The 17013-nt window shown below is 42.3% G+C and overlaps 1 protein-coding gene across 1 annotated transcript in view; it reads left to right on the top strand.

Annotated features, from left to right (window-relative positions):
- The first annotated feature begins 3077 nt into the window (after positions 1–3077).
- Positions 3078–17013, top strand: part of LOC143140567 (LHFPL tetraspan subfamily member 3 protein-like) — a 31471-nt gene continuing 17535 nt past the window's right edge. Inside the window, exons 1-2 of the mRNA XM_076301554.1 lie at positions 3078–3488; positions 3720–4493. Coding sequence (XP_076157669.1) covers positions 4067–4493 — 427 coding nt within the window. The 5' untranslated portion in view covers positions 3078–3488; positions 3720–4066. The remainder of the gene's footprint in view (positions 3489–3719; positions 4494–17013) is intronic.

Genomic DNA, 17013 nt, shown 5'->3' with positions numbered 1-17013 from the left:
ATAGATACTTTATTGATCCCCAGGGGAAATTCAAGAAGGTGTAAAGCACATTTGTAGAATTAAAACCTGAATGTTATTTCTTGTTTTCATTATGTCCATATTAAATCATCAGGCACTTCCTTTCCCATCATATACAATTCACTGGAGATCTATTTCACCTGGCTGTGGCAGACACCAGTTTAGCTGTCTTAAAACGAACAGGTCATAAGCATTTCCCTGCTAATTACCTGGAAATGTGCCTGGAAATCTTCTAACATTATCTACAACGGCAACAGCCCTTCAGCCCTTCAGTCCAATCATTTAGTCCCGCAACATTAGGTTAACTATTTTAAATGCATATCTTTGGAAGGAAAATCAAACAATCATGACTGTCAGAACATTCAAGGATAATTGTGTACTCCATGTTTGTGTACTGACTGTCCACTAGCCTACTGTTTTACTGCTACACTGTTTGCATGCTATATTAGCACATTGGCATAACCCCTCCCTCCCTCCCACAGCCTGGATTGTGGCCGTACTTTATACTTAATACTTGACCAATGGCGGTAACCCTATAACTTCAACCTATTCTTGCACTGATATAGTTTTTTATATTACTTTGTCTACATTATTTTCTTATATGTCCATATTTATTTTATGCTGGTCTCTAGACTTTATTCTTGCACTGTTGCACTTACTTATTTACTTATTTTACTTTTTTATATTTATATACTTATATTACTTTTTCTGTTGTAAGTGCATGTTTTGTGTGATGTCTGTATGCTACTGAGACCTTGCATTTTCCCTTGGGGATCAATAAAGTATCTATCTATCTATCTATCTATCTATCTATCTATCTATCTATCTATCTATCTATCTAATTACAGTAATACATTCACTCAACTGATAGCATGAAACATCATTGGATAAGCTTGGAAGACTTGAAGCATGCTTGGAAGAATGCAAGCATGTCCCACTACACATATCAGCACACAAAGAATGTCAGATGTGGAGAATACTACCTCAAACATTTAATTTTCAGTAGACTTGCTGATATTGGCAGGAGATAATAAGGAAATAGCTGTTAGCTGTGGTATTCATCTCCTAATAATCACAGGCCAATATTACAGTAAATTAGGAAGCAGGGGGGAGTGGAAGACAATAATACTATTCTGCTGATACTCATCCACCCACACAAAACTATTACTGTAACAGGGATGCAGCGTGTCATTTGAACTATAATGTAATGAATAATGACAAAATTATATTAACTTCAAATAAAGAAATCGTTTTAACTAAGACCGCTCCACGGACTGTTTTTCCTCTAGAGCCTGTTTGGCCTCCATATTACAGTAAGAAATTATGCTTAGACGAATACACATTCCCATCAGGGCAGGTGGCCTCTAATTTTAACCTGCTTTGAAGAAGTTTTTCAGTTGAGTCTGGATTAGAATTTCAATGTTCTGTGTATTACGTCTACGGCAGCCAATTCTTTCTTTTATGTTCACAGATTGAACTCAACAGACGTTGCTAGGTTGAGGTAGAGCCCAGTGCCGGTGTACCGTTTGGATGGGGCGAAGGATAAGGGTGGCACTCTGCATGTAAATGTACACAGCCAGGCACGCCCCAATGATGCCCTCTCTCACTAAAATAGCAAAACATAGAGATCTAGCACATGAACTACAGAGGTATTTGTGGCTGAGATCTAGCACATGAACTACAGAGGTATTTGTGGCTGTGACACCTCAGTGTTGTGTCTACTACAGAAAAAAAGAAAAGAACGTGCCTGTCCATCTATTTATTTGTTTTTATTATGTTTTATTGTGATTAAATGATTCTAGGATGTATTGGTTTTGAAAATAAGGGAAGCTACTAAGACAGGATATTAGATGTTGTGCCTCTTTGTTCCTTATAGCAAGAGTGTTATGTGTTGTGTTATCGCCTGTGCTGTCTTGCATAAAGGACCATGGTGGAAATATGTGTTCTCACTTTCACATTTCTTCCCTCAGATCTACATTGTGTCTTCTATAGCCTATTCATAAAATCAAATTAAATAGTCAATCTACAGTTGACACATTATCCCAACAGAGGTTATGTTTCCCCCTCATATTTCGTTTAGTTGCTGCCCCTATCCATTCATTGCAAGAGATCACAGTGTGTCCCATTATGGACCTGTGAGCACATTGGCAGTATGGGCAAGACAGTCCGTTTTAAGCTCCTGCACTGCACTTCATGAATTGTAAATGTGTCTCTCAGTAGCTTACCTCCCACAATTTAGAGCTTGTAAAATTGAAAGTCACACCCAGGGTATCATCCAAATGACTGGTAATTCAGTGGAGAGGTGGAGGAGATAGGCAATGTGTGCTGTGGCTGGAGCTATTCGCCCTTTAGAATGACCTGACCAAATACTGCTGAGAAAGAGAGAGAGAGAATGAATAAATGAAACTAAACAACTACATATGAGAAATTAAGAATGTCAGATTAATGTGTGTTCTATCATTAGGCAAAATAATGTAAACTACTTTTTAAAAGTTTTCAGTCTGTTTCGTTTCCAACCTGAGTAGATAAAACTGCAACTCGAACCAGGGAGAGTGTCTTATTGTCTGTAGAGCATGCAACACAGCTGTCTTGTCATTCAATTTAATCTAGTTTCAATCCGGCCTTAAAAAAACCAGATCGAATACATGTTGTGCAGAATTGTAGTGCTAAACAAGAGGACGCCAGACGGAGAAGAGCGACATAAAATACTAAAAGAGTGGCAGGCATAATTTGGTACATCAGTCCTCTCTGGAATTAATACATAAAACTAACATGCAAAAGTTGCGTAACAAATTTGACCAGCTCAGTGATGCAATCCTATCCCACCACTGGACATTTTATTACGCAACGCTAATACAGTGCATGTCACTAGTGGTATAGATCCTCTGAGCGTCCTTCGCGCGCGCAACGCAAATATTGCAGCATTTCTCAATCCTCTAGCTTCAAGTCCACTTAGCGACTGCGAGGATCTCGTCGTGTAGTGCGTCCAAACCGGCTACCGTACATGCAGGATCCAGCCACTTATATTATCTAACATTTAAACGGTAAAGGCAGTCGATTCGGATAATACTAGGTTTTGATTGCATGACAGTGTACGACTGGATGCTTTATCGAGTGTAAAATGCCTGAACAACGAAATAGTGATGGAATGTGTCCGATTTCCGTTTACCAACCAAGCAGTTTAGGGTGCTTTGCGCAGATTGTCTAGCCTATCGGATGGTTCCGAATACAGGTGTTCCTGGAAAAAAACGCATGGCAATATTTCAGGGCATGCACATGACATAATGTTGTTGTAGGTGGAGACAACATCGTCAGCTCTGACACACGCATCATCGCCGCTTCATCTGCTTTCATTTAACCGCGTCTCTCCTTTCCTACCCACGGCATCGCTGTCTGACGGAGGAGCCTGACGGCCGCTAGGAGAAAAGGATGCTCACCGTAGCCACGACAGGACTGCGTCTGACCCTGAGGTAGACATCGATACAGTTTTTGACGAAGTCATTTCTATAACTAGCTGTTTTTTTCTGTATAAACAAAACACGCGGATTTTGCTTGTGTCGACCGTGCTCTTTCAAACAAGGTCTTGAGAGATTTGCGTTAGCTGTTGCAATGATAAAATCGCGTAATGTAGGCTACGAATACACTGTGGTATACTGTCGCAGATAAGCTACTAATTCATTAATTTCTGTTTATTTCATCAGAAAGGACCCAATTGCTAAAAACTGACTGGTGGTGTGCCAGTTTGAATTGATGAATGAGTCAAACACCAAAAATGGCACTCTAAAGGTGTGGAACGGGTAGTTCGTGTCTTCAACCTGCACGGACGGTCGGGAATTAAGCGTAATACCGAAATCCTGTATTTGACTTTGAGCCACTGTTTTCCGCTTCGGTAACACAAACCGCTGTGGACATAATGCTTTGATCTTGGAGCAGTCTCACATCTCAGAGAACACAACTGCCTCTGAAACCTACCTGCTCCTGAATTTAGCAAGTGAGCTCTGCCGCGTTATCACCCATTTACAAACTAAGTTTTATAGCAGAGTAGGATATGATACCAGGAGCTGCTGCAACGATGTTACCTTCCTCTGAAGCTGCGAAACTCTACCAAAAGAACTATATCAGGAACTCCAGCGCCATTGGACTCCTGTGGTCCATTTTCACTATACTTTTTGCTATCTTGAACGTGGTGGTTTTCATGCAGCCGTACTGGATAGGGGACGGCATGGACACACCTCAGGTTGGTTACTTCGGCCTCTTCCACTACTGTATTGGTGACGGGCTCTCCCGGGACCTTGATTGCCAGGGAACCTTTACCGAGTTTGCCGCCATCCCGTCCACCGCGTTCAAGGCCGCGTCCTTTTTCGTGGGAACATCCATGGTCCTTGTGCTCTCTTGCATCGGCTGCTTCGTCCTCTTCTTCTTCTGTAGTACGCACACAGTTTTCAAGATATGCGGATGGATGCAGCTGGCCTCAGGTGAGTGCCCACCTGACGAAGTTTAGTTAATGATGGAATCAGTGTCTGTAGGAATGTCACCGGTTTACACAATGATAACAATAGATAACTTAGTAAAGCCATGTGTCGAGTTTTCATCTTGAGTTTCAAGATTAAGGTGAAAATTTGTAAATTTACTTTAAGAGCTGTTGTAGAACATTCACCATACATGCACAAGGAGATGAGATCTTGATCAACTTTTGCCACATTTGTACAGTGTGTGTGCGTGTGTGTGTGTGTGTGTGTGTACATCTGGTGTTCAGATCAGAAGTTTCAACATACTTGCCATACTGTATGTAAAAGAAAGAGTTATTCCAAAACCAATTTTATAGTGTATGTATATTTAAACATTTTCATATCTATGATTATTATGAAGCGATGAGCCTATTTTATGAAATAGTTTTTGGAATAACTATTCAGCTTTGCTAAAGTATTGCCCTAGATTTTTGCTACTAGTGGCACTGAGGATTCTGCTTCCCCCTCAGCATAGGAAGACAAACCAGGAAAATTATCGTATCAAAGTTTAAGTCAAGAGTATAGCAGCCTTTAGACAATAGCAAAATAGACACCAGCTACTTGGGTAATTATAGTTTTATGTAAAAATTTTATGAACATGATAGTGTAATGAAAATCACAATATCCATTCTTCTGCAAATGTCATAACATTACCCTCTGCACCTTTTAGAAAAGTATCTAATGTAAGTATTATATAATGCACTTACAATTGTAGATAAGTGACTGTTTCAAGGGCAGATGTATTTGATTATGTTAATTCACAGTGCCTGAGGTAGTATGAAGATTTTCTTTATACTTGAATACAAAGCTATTCAACAGCCAGGAATAAATTGATTGTTTACCCTCCAACAGCAATGTCTGTCTCAGCTGAAACTGAATCTCTAGCAGTGTTTCACCTTTCTGCAACAGTGCAGGATTTACAACACCAACACAAACTGCTTATACTGCAACACTTCTACCCAGTCCTGTAGTATGCTGTAGTAAGATGGTACTGGTCCCAAGGTTTTTACCTTCAAATCATCATCATCATATCATTCTCTCCGTTTTTTATTCAGGGACAAACTGACTGAGCATCAAGCTCTTTTACAACAATGCCATGAGTTTATAAAACATACAACAACAATAATCAAAATAACAAAACAAGAACAATAAAATGATAAAAAAATAAAAAATAGTGAGAAAAGAAGAGGGGATATATATTATATATATATATATATATATATATATATATATATATATATATATATATAATTTTAATAAAATAATATAATAAAATATCTAAATATTAGTCAAAACAAGAACATTTTATAACAGCCATACCCTTGAATTGGTCTAGTGACACAAACCTGTCTGATTTGAATAATTCTGTTTGTTCCATTTATTAAATGCAACAAATGTAAAAGCTAATTTACCGAATTTCGATTTAATTTGAGGAGTTTCAAGAGATATAAATCCAGTTTCAGACTCAGACACGTGTCTTGTTGCATATTTCACACGCCTGATTTCCACCCATCAAGCAATCAAATTAGATGGCCTTCCTAACATGATCAACCTGATGTTGCGTGTGATAATGTATCAGCAAATTGCCACATATGAGTCTGGACCTGCCAACGTAATCCACTCCATCAGTAGACACTCCAAGATTGCCCTGCCCTGGGTGTGGCAAACCCTCACTGCCCGACCTGACCCACTCCTCCCGCTCCCAAACGCCCATCGCTGGTCGCCGAGTCGCCCGAGCGAGCAATGCAGCACACATGGCTGCAAACAGGAGGCAGAGAGGAAACTGAATGGCCCAGGAACCCATGCATGCAGCGAGCAACCGAACGAACGAGCGCAAATGAGGGGATGTCTTGGGAAAGGCAGTGCTTAATCCAGCTGCATTATCTGGGGTTTTAAATTAACGCTATAGCCTGTCCTAATGAGCCCTCCACTGTGCCAGGGTCTCTGCAGCAGTCACCACCATCAACCCCCCATCCCCCATGCCCTCATCATCCCCCAGCCATGCACCTCCGCAGTAGCCCAGTGCAGCCGCCTGTCAGTGCCAGGGAGAGTAGGGCGCTCACAGTAATGAGACCCATGCCACTCTTCAGCCTCAACCTACATGCAGCATTTTGTGTTCATAAGTTTCCCCGGCATGAAGCCAAATGTCAGGACTGCTGCTGGTTTAATAGTTCCCTCACACCAACCTCACTCAGGCTTGGTACTTAAAAAAAATAAAAAGGACGCTCTTGAAAGACGCCATGTTTTTTTGGAGGGGTTTGAATGGCACAGTACCTTCTGGAGGACTTTGAAAGGCACAGTACTTTCTGAGGAGAATATTGAATGGCTCTTTCTGCTTTTCTGAGAATGTTGAAAGGCATGGTGCTTTTTTTGGGAGTTTTTTACCCAGGACAAGAATCATTAATGTCTATGGATCAGTCAGGGGATTTTAGAGGGATTTCCAAAGCATTTCTCTCTCACAGCATTTTGATCAGGTGCCTGATTGAGGAGGGTCTCCACAGGATACCTCACCCCAAGTGTGGACGGCATACCCTCCCAGTTGTCATAGCGATCAAAGCACATCATGGCACCTTGCTCTTTAGGGTGGCACACACACACTCAGCATTCACATCGCTTCTCTCCGGCCTGAGACCTAACACCTCTCAGACCCCGTTTACACGAGCATGTGTATTTTTATAAACGAAGACATTTCCCTACGTTTGAGCCTTTCATTTAGACGCAAACGGAGAATTCGCCCCGTAAAATGGTTATCCAAAAAAACTCCGGCCAAAGTGTTTTTTTTTTTAAAACTCCGTTTATGCGTTTGGTTCTAAACTGTGGTAAACGGAGTTTTGGGCAGCCAACGTCACAGTATGCGACAGAAGTACACCAAATGTGTGACCAATGTTTACATTTACATGTTCTCACGTGCGACTTTTCAGGGTTCTGATTGGTTAATGTGAGCTTGAGCTTATCGTTAGACTGCCACTGTGGTTTGGCGTGCTCATGACAGCATGTATGTACACGGGTTTGTGTAAACACATTTTAAAAATAAACGGTCTCGTGTACATGCAGTTTTATTTGCAAACGTAGATGGCCAGATATTCGTTTAGGAAAATACCCTGCTTCGTGTAAACATAGTCTCATTCTCTCTCTTCTCTCTCATTCTCTCTCCTTCTCTCTCATCCTCTCTCATTGTCTCTCCTTCTCTCATCCTCACCTCTCTCATTCTCTCTCTTCTGTGCACTTGCTCATTTTCACCACCTTCATTTCCCTCGCTCTCTGTCTTACAGAGTCTTCCATTTTTTTGCAGTCTCTGTGGCCCAATGAGAAGCCATTCACTTGGTAAATTTGAGCTTAAATAACAGCAAATGGGTTTTGGGGGGGAATTGTCAGACTCCGGTGTCTTTCAACATCAACAGACTCTGGAAACAAAAGATAGGTAATGAGTATGATACACGATAATTGATATCATTGGTAATTTTAGTGATACTGCTCCGGTAGAGAATAGAGATATGTGCCACAGACTGACCTGAACATTTAGTAAATGATTTGTGTGGTCCCTGTGTGAGAAATGCGTACGGCCAGTGGTGTGTATAAGTGTGGACAGCAGCATATCCAGAGGCCAGCCCAAGCCATTTATTGTGGAAGAGCAGAGCAGTGGCTAGTCCGCAGGCCTGCCCGGCCCCTTGCCTGCCTTTCCAATAGACCTGGTCCTCCCTGAGCCTTATGCAGGCCGACAGCTTTGAGGAATTTCAGCACCACTACTCTCAGGGTTGTCAGGGAATGTGAGCCGCTACACGTATCTCAAAGAAAAGGGCAGAAACATTCCGGCGTAGAAACTGTAAAAAGGTTGCATGTTTAATGAAAGATGAAACCACCCACCCAGAGATCTAAGCAGCAGCACAGGGGGTAGCTCCTTGAGTGTGCCCCCCCCCCCATGCTCTGTTTTAAAGGGGTGAGAAAACATAACTGTAATTGTGTTAGCTATGATTGCCTAGGCTATGATGTCTAGACTTAATGTGTATAATGGTTCTGTTGTCATCTCCGATTTCTCAGAGTATGCATGGGGCTGGTGTGATGTACTGTATGGCCAGTTAGCTTGTATTCTAAAGCACCTGATCACTCAAAAAGGTTCATGTCAGAATGGAATCTTAAATCCACCCTGGTTTACCCTTCAAAGTTCTGGCTAAAATGAAGGCATTTGTAAGCAACAAAGGGCATAATATATTGGCTATATATCACACCAATATAGCCTTCACATACCCCATAGGACTGCTCTTCAACGTCTACATACAGGATCTGTCCGTCTGCTCTGTGCATCTCCCGTGTCCATACTCTACTCTCACGTTAATGCTTCCCTCTGAAATCCCCTTCACTGCCTCTCTTTCCCACCCACATATATATATACATATATATATATACACACACACACAGTATATGTGCGCGCGCGTGTGTGTGTGTGTGATTGCTCTGTACAGCCCATGTTACCAGCTTTTACTCTTTCTATCTTTTACTTGGTCCACAGGGTCCTGTGCGGAAAGAGAGCTAGCGGAAGAAAAAGAGAGTGAGCGAGAGAGAGAGAGAGAGCCAGAGCGAGAGAGAGATAGCGAGAGAACAGGGGAGCAGATCAGCACATGTTCTCCACCTCCTTTTCCCAGCCACCCTGCACACTGCGCACCAATTAACTCCAAAATGCAAAGCAAAGCTGGCAGTGGCCTCCGAGGCAACCAGACCGTGAGGTCAATGATAATTACCTCAACGCCTTTCCCTTTTCTTTTCATCTGTTCTCTTGTGCCGCATGGTTATTTTAAAGCCCTCCCTGCAGTCTGTCGCATGTGGTGTGTCTGCCCGTGTAAACACAGAGTCGCCATCATCCAAAAGGAGCAGCGTTGCATCATGGTAGCTGGAGCGCTAGCACTCAATTCCCATCTTAGTGTGTGTTTCTGTGGTACGATGACAGAGTAAGCAGGAGCATCTCGCTCTGTTCGACACGGTTATAAAGATCGGGGCTACTGCCTTACAGTACATGCACAACAGAACCCAGTGTATATATAGCAAGAGACCTAAAGCTTCGTTAGAATTGAGAAATAGACCAGTTTAGTAGTTGTTTGTGGTTTGCTTAGTCGTTTCTGGAGCTTTTGGTGAATTTAAATATGTGGTGGTCTTGTTTTCTAGCTCATGGGAGTCTTGTGCCTCTGACAGCTTGTGTGGGCTTCCTTTTTGCCAGCGACTATTTTTCTTAATGAATATCATTTGGAACAGTTCAGAAGCCTGTTTTTTTACTGTTCTCTATGTTGTTTCCTAGATCCATTGATCCTTCCTGTCTGTAAGCACCACAGCTAGATAATTCATTCTAATAACAAGAGCATTTATGCTGACCATTTTGCCTTACCACTTCAGCCTTCAGCATGCTGCTGGGATAACTCTGCGAAGGCCCCTAGTGAAAAATATTCCATGCATACGAAATTAAAATAAATTATTTAGATAGAAAGAACAATATTGCATCATTAATTTAATGCACTCTGAGATCTTTTGATCTGACCTCTAAAAAAAAATCATAGCAGGAATTTTAGTGGAAAAGAAGTGTCCTTAATTGCAAATGTCTTCCAATTAATATTCTCCATAATTATCAGGGTTAGTGGCCTTAAATCTTGTGTTGTGGGATGTAATGGTAAGAGGAGCTGTAAGGACATGTTTGGAGGGACAGTATGGCCCGCAGCAGAGCTGAGGTCATCTCAGGTTGGTGGTGATGTTTGCAGACAGTGTGGTGAAGGTTGAAGAGGAAGCTGAAAGCACAGTTAGGTCCTGAGGGGCCAGCTAAACAGGGGTGAACCTGGCTCTTACACACACGCATACACAGACATACATGCGCACGCACACAAACACACACACACACACACACACACACAAAATGGACAGTCGTCAGAGCGTTCCAGTCCTCTTTATGAAAGAGCAGACTTTTTTAGTTCTTCTCCTGGTGCACAATTGCAGAGGATGCTTGGCCCTGTTTATGTTTAAAAGCCCATAAAACAATACTTTTTTTATTCACAATTTTTGTTTGTTTGTTTGTGTGTGTGTGTTTGGGTTTATTGATCCATTTCTCTTGATGCAGCACTACAGTTGATGAATGCAAGATGTATATAAAGCTAGATTTCAACCAGGATCAAATAGCTCCACATATTTTGAACAGATTTCTTCATGGAGAGTTCAAAGAGCAGGCCCATTACCAAGCAGGCTATGTTCCACTTTTGCCGGCTCCACATCAGAAGACAGAAAATGTTTCCACAGTGTTAAGAGTCTTTACTTCAGTGCCAGACGGCTACAACAATGTAACCACTCTAGTGATTGGGTTCTTGGTCCGTTTAAGAAGTAAGGGTTTGTGTAGGTACTTGGATCACACCATTTTGTGGTATAGACAACTGTTTCCACTGATTGTTGAAAGCATTATATTGTAATTATCCTTTCTTTGGCAGGGACATCTGCTTTGGAGCACCTCTTTACTGTGAAATGGAGGTGGCTAGTCCAGTAGTTGATCTGAAAATTAAATATATTTTGAAACTGATAATCTTTTACTGAGCGGTTTGGTATGAAATCTTGCCAAGAAACATCATTTGTGGCAGATGCGGTTGCAAATGGTATTAAAAAAGTGTTGAGCTGTTTTAAAAAGTCTTGACACAAGTTTGAGATACAGAGAGTCTCATGAATGTTTCAGCTGCTGGGACTTTCCCTTCGCAGGGGTATGACCTCATTTCCCCTTTAAGAGTCAAACAAGCACGCCACTGCCTGAGTGAAGCATATCTATCGTGTGACAATGAGAGAGAGCGAGAAGAGACAGAGGAGGAGCCTGACCTGGCCCTCACACTCCCAGCTGGAAAACAGCAGGCGTGCAACTCAAGTGTTTTTTCACTGATTGTATGCTGCAGCAATTAGCTAGCATTAAAATCAATATAGTTAGCTACACTAGATGTGATAGCTTCCACTATAATCAATATAGTTAGCTACATCAGATGCAGGGCTTAAAGTGTTCAGGCACTATGCCCTAATTCAGTCGTGGGCCGTTACGTTTAAGATTTGAAAATTAGATCCATGAAATAACTGGCCTTTAAAAATAAAAATCTGCCTACCTCTACTGGAATTTAACATAGGGGTATGTATACTTATGGCCCCTGTATTTTAAGGAAGAACATTTATTTATTTACGATACATTATTTATTCACAAAGAAAAATGTGTCCTTAAAGGTTGGATTTTTTCCTAATTTTTTAAATTAAGGCATTAAGATACATTTCCAAAAGATGATTTATGGTGGTTCCTAGAGATAGAACATGACAGGGATGTGTGAGAGGGATGCTGTGGGATACATGAGGCAATGCTGGGTGATCTTCCCAAAGGGCAGCTTGATGGAACCCATCAACATGGCTTGGTTGTGTATAGGCCCTAACTGCCATACCAAACAAGCCAAACCAATGTGGCTGGTTCCTTGGTGATGCAAACAGATTGCGTGTGACTGACTGTTAGCCTGGAGACTCAAGTGTGCCCTGTCCCTTGGAGGGGAGACGGGGTTGATCACTGTGAGAGTTTGCCAGTGATTGTAAAGGCCTGATCATATGAGCCTGGCCCTGAGGCCAGGCCTGTTTCATCTCCTAGTGAACAGAGCACAGGGAGCAAGAGCCGCGTCTGTGTTGATCTTTCATAAGGGAGGATGTGAGAGAGCCACACACAGGCGTATTGTTGTCAGTGGTACTGGTGGGAAACTGAGGGTGAACTGACTAGAGCTCTGTGGCCGGTTGCACAAAGCACCTTAAGTTAGGTTTTTCCCTTAAAATCTGATATAAGGGTCCCTTAAAATAAAAACGGTTGCACAAACACCCTTAAGTTTTCTCCTTAAGGTTTCCTTAACATTTTCCTTGTAAGAAATCCCTTAAACTGTTGCACAAACGAACTTAGTAGTCTAACTAAGGGGAAAAACCTAAGGGACATCTGACTCTGGTGGGAAACTGAGGGGGAACTCACTAGAGCTCTGCTCTTCCAAATAAGCTGTCCACTAAGGCTGCCCAACAGCAGTCACACACACACACACACACACACACACACACACACACACACTTAGGCTCCTAAACTGATGGCTGGAAATGCCATTCACTTTATAATGACGCCTGTCACATGGGCCACTTGCTTTCCTTTGCACCGGCAGAAATGTCAATTCCCCTGAGACAGTTTTATGAGGTATGAAGTGTCAGCCCAAGACACTGTTTGTGTGTGTGTGTGTGTGTGTGTGTGAGAGAGAGAGGGATTGAGTAACTACAGCGCTAATGGAATGTTAGCGTTCTTAACCATATCACACAGGGGAGTTAACTTGAGGCAATGGAGAGAAAGATCCAGTCATCCATATCATTGGGTTTATAAACAGTCATGCATGTAGGCCACGCTACTGAAGTGTAGATTGACCTTTCCTAATAGTCTCATTCACTGTCAGGTTTCTCAGAAAATGGTCAATATTTCTACCCCAGTCAACCCTAAATTTCCTAAACCCTAAATAGCCCTCGGGATAAATAAAGCATCTCTCTGTCTATCTATCTAACTAACCTCACCTTCAGAGATTAATTGGTGTCAAGTCTAGGAATCTATCTGTGGTTGTGTATCTAACCCTCATGCGCAGTTTATTGCCCTTCTACTGTAAATAAGCAAGACAGTTGAATATGAGTAAAGGGGTGCACTTTCTTAGTGACATCAAAGAAGAACAATAATGTACATCCTCTCTGCGAAACCACCGAAATATGTATACCTTTCTGCCATCTATGTACCTTGCTAATTTAGTTTTGTGACGTTGCTTTGCAAATACAGCTTAACACAAAGGTAAGGGGGAGCCTTTGAAGCCAGTGCAGCATGAGACGGCAGCTTTGGGAAAAGATCTGAAAGAGCGGATTTGGTGAGGGGGGTGGAGCTGGGGGGGGGGGGGGGTTGCAGAGGATGACAAAGTTAAACCAGCAGACAGAGCTGACAGGAATGTCAGAAATGGATCGACGCAAGGTGGATGATAATTGCAAAAGCAATCTACTTCCTTTTTGTCCACGTGCTGCTGAGAATGGTGTCGTCGAGCTTGTCTGTGGAGACCTCCAACCCTTTTCAATCACTTCAGCCAGACACACGGTGTCCCCTTCTGCACACTAATTCAGAGATGCTGCAGTAACCTATTTGACCGGGATACAGCTCATGTGTGGAAAGATCTCTCGAGCCTGGCCTCTTCTACCCCGTCTCTGTACCGTTCTTTCTCTCTCTCTCTCTCTCTCTCTCTCTCTCTCTCTCTCTCGCTCACTGGCCCGCTCGCTCACTCGCTCTCTTTCCAAACAGTTGATCTGCTTTAAACCAACTGCAGCATTAAGCCTTTCTTTCCCATCGTTTTAATTAAGAAACACAGTCAGTTGAGTTCAATTTAATTAGAGCTTGGAGGCGTGGAGCAGCCATCAGCCATGCAGCACACAGCCCTGCTGAGGTCGACGAGCTAGTGTACGAGAACAAGGTAGCAGCGGCACACTCACAGAAACACACACATACTGTACACACACCCACACGCATGCATACACACACACATATACAGTATACACACATACACAGTGCATCACACGGACAGACGCATCATCATGCTTGCGGCACGCACATATACTCACAATGATGCTCAAAGCAGAAAAAAGGGGAAAATGCTTGCATAAACACGCTTCACTGCTTGCTTGGTACACCTGCACACAATGTTACCTCATTTATTTCTGGGAAGGAAACATGGAACTGTACTGTCATGATTTCGCCATGTACTTTGCAGGGCAATGTAAGGCCTAATGAGACCTTGTTCTGGTCCGAAGGAGCGCACGTCAGCACAAAGAGGAAGCAGGAAAAGCCAAGCGAAACATTGGAAATGTCCTGTACCCTTTCAGAAATGCCTTTTCTGAAACATCTCCTACCGTCTGCAATCTTGATATCTGCTTGCGCTCTGTGATGAAAAACTAGTCTCTGTCCTTCAAATGACCTTGTCATAGACATTGGGCCCAATTTTGATGATCTGAAACCCACGGGGCCTTAATTTGAAGTGCAAAGTCAGTCTATATGAGCAAAGTTCTCGTGCATGAACTAACCGCATCATGTGGCGTGAAAGCCTTTACCTGACCCAGCACTATTTGTGCTTAGGATGTTAGACCTTACCAGCATTTAAAGTGGATTTGGACCAATGTACAATGTCAGCATTCTTCTGTTGCTTTTCATCCTGTGTGAGATATGGTTTTACAATCGCACCTAAAATGCAAGTGGTTTTGCTTGAAAACGAGGTAGTATTTCAGATTTTCACCACCAGGGCGCAGCCATCTTTGATAAAAGCATATGGTGACATCACTAGCATGGAATAAACGCAAAGATTTATCACGCAAGATGCCTTAAAGAAGGCAGAATCGTTTAATCGTATGATACAGGCAGTATGCTTTTTCTGAAGGACAGAAAGTGTATCCAAATTCACACTTATTCTTCTCTGTTGTGTCGTCACGGAGTACTCATGACACAGATATTACATGCTGCATATCACATGAAACTAGATGGCCTCAGCTTTCGAAAGGTGGTAATGGTGCTAGTTGCTGTAATAAACGGTTCACAAGAAAATTTACTTTGAATGGACATGACATTTAATTATATTTACATTCTGTACAGCTCTACATTTATTTCCACACCCATTATTCTCGGTGGAATATCTCACAAACACTTCACTCAACACATGACAAACTATATATCAACATAAACAACAGACCTTACCGAATACAATTATGTAAAGCATTCTTTTGTATACTTAGCCGTTCCCAAGTAATCCGGTTCTGCACTCATGCTAAACAACCGTTCTTGTGACATCACACCGTGTTGTTAACGTAAAAGCATACTAATTTGTGTTGTTTTTCTTAGAAAAGGCGTACTTTTATTTTTTTATTGTAGTGTTTGACTGATGGTCAGTGACATAATCATTTTCAGTATTGTCAAAATAGCAATTTGCAATCAATGTGCCTGGCCACACCACTGGGTGCGCAAGTTGATTTGCTATTTAGACAACTTGAAAGCTGGATGAGAAGATGATCACTGCATTGGTCACATGCTGCACATGCTACGTCCCATGATGTGCTGGGCATAAGTCAGGGCCGATAATGTTTTAACATCACATGATCCTAAAAATGGAACCGAAAATCATAACAAATAGCTGATGATTTGAGATTGAGTTTTTGTTTTCTTGGTGTCGGGAGAAAAATGTTCATGTTCCATGAAACAACAAAAATACTCTTTAACTCCTGTAGTCTTCAGTAGTGTGGCAAGGTTAATATTTAGTTTGTGGTTCATATCAGGAAAGAATAGGTTTATTGCCTCACGTTATTCATACAAGGTGTACATGTACATGTACAAACAACTCCATTGTGTGTTTGTGTGAGTGAGTGAGCACATCATGCCCAACTATGTGTGCATGCGTGCCCGATCCCTAACAAAGGGGAATGCTCGCTGCCCTTGCCAGGATTGGCATGGGCCACAGATGCCTCCCTGTGACCAGAACAGTAGCCCACACCATGGACGCTCTCCGTGGCGGGACCGTGGCAGTGTGTCTTCCTGCTGAGAATCAAAGATCCTTTGATCTTCTCCCTGCTCCTTTTCTCCAACGTGAGCAGAGAGCCGCCGCAGAGGTGCGGGGCGCATCTGGCTGTGTTACATAAGCACCAACAGCTCGCGCGCGCACACACACATACACACACACACACATGCGCACACACACGCACTAGTTCTGCCAGCTTGCTCACATTCTCTCTCTGCCTCAGTCAAACAGCACAAACTGCGTTTTCTGGAGAGACCATCTGAAATGCCAGGAATGACAAGCTCTCTGAAGGAGACCTCATATAAAGGTTGACGCGTTCGTAAGCGGCAAACCAACGGGCCCAAACGCATTCTAATAGCAGAAAAGCAGAGTGTGTTCCACCGTCTCTCTCCTCTGGCCGAGCCTTTGCTTCAGTGCCCTTGATTTCTCTTCCACACAATAAATCAATATGGAATAATGACAGACATCCCTGTGGCTGGAGAACTGTGTAGCCTACTCGTCATTAGCAGTCAAGCAGCAGTTCCTCCAAAATAAATTCACTCATACATCAAGGCCAGCAGAGTGTTTTTTTTTCTGTACTCTGTCCCAATTGATTACCCAAAGTAGCTTATTTATAGAGCACTGAGGATATGATGCAAAACATTATCAAATTAATTTATATTCCAATTAATAAGAAGAGCAGTGGTGATTCACCACAAAATTACACATTAATTGATCTTGTTAAGTTTCCCTTCATAATTGTTTGCATATTACTCACAAATTGGCTTTGGAATTGCTTGTTGTCGCCTAGGTGATGGCAGAATATTTGTATTATCAACCAGATAGAATTAGATGACTTTGAAGCAATAACATAGTTTTTCAATTTTAAGTTACTTAGTTAGATTGTTTTTGAACATCAATGG

Source organism: Alosa pseudoharengus, unplaced genomic scaffold, assembly GCF_046254945.1.
Source record: "Alosa pseudoharengus isolate Yale_2024_CS ecotype anadromous, Long Island Sound unplaced genomic scaffold, YU_APseudo_1.1 YU_APseudo_1.1_scf_10, whole genome shotgun sequence".
Taxonomy (NCBI): Eukaryota; Metazoa; Chordata; class Actinopteri; order Clupeiformes; family Clupeidae; genus Alosa; species Alosa pseudoharengus.
Note: the sequence above shows the minus strand (reverse complement) of the source record. Positions and strands in the feature narration are given on the sequence as shown.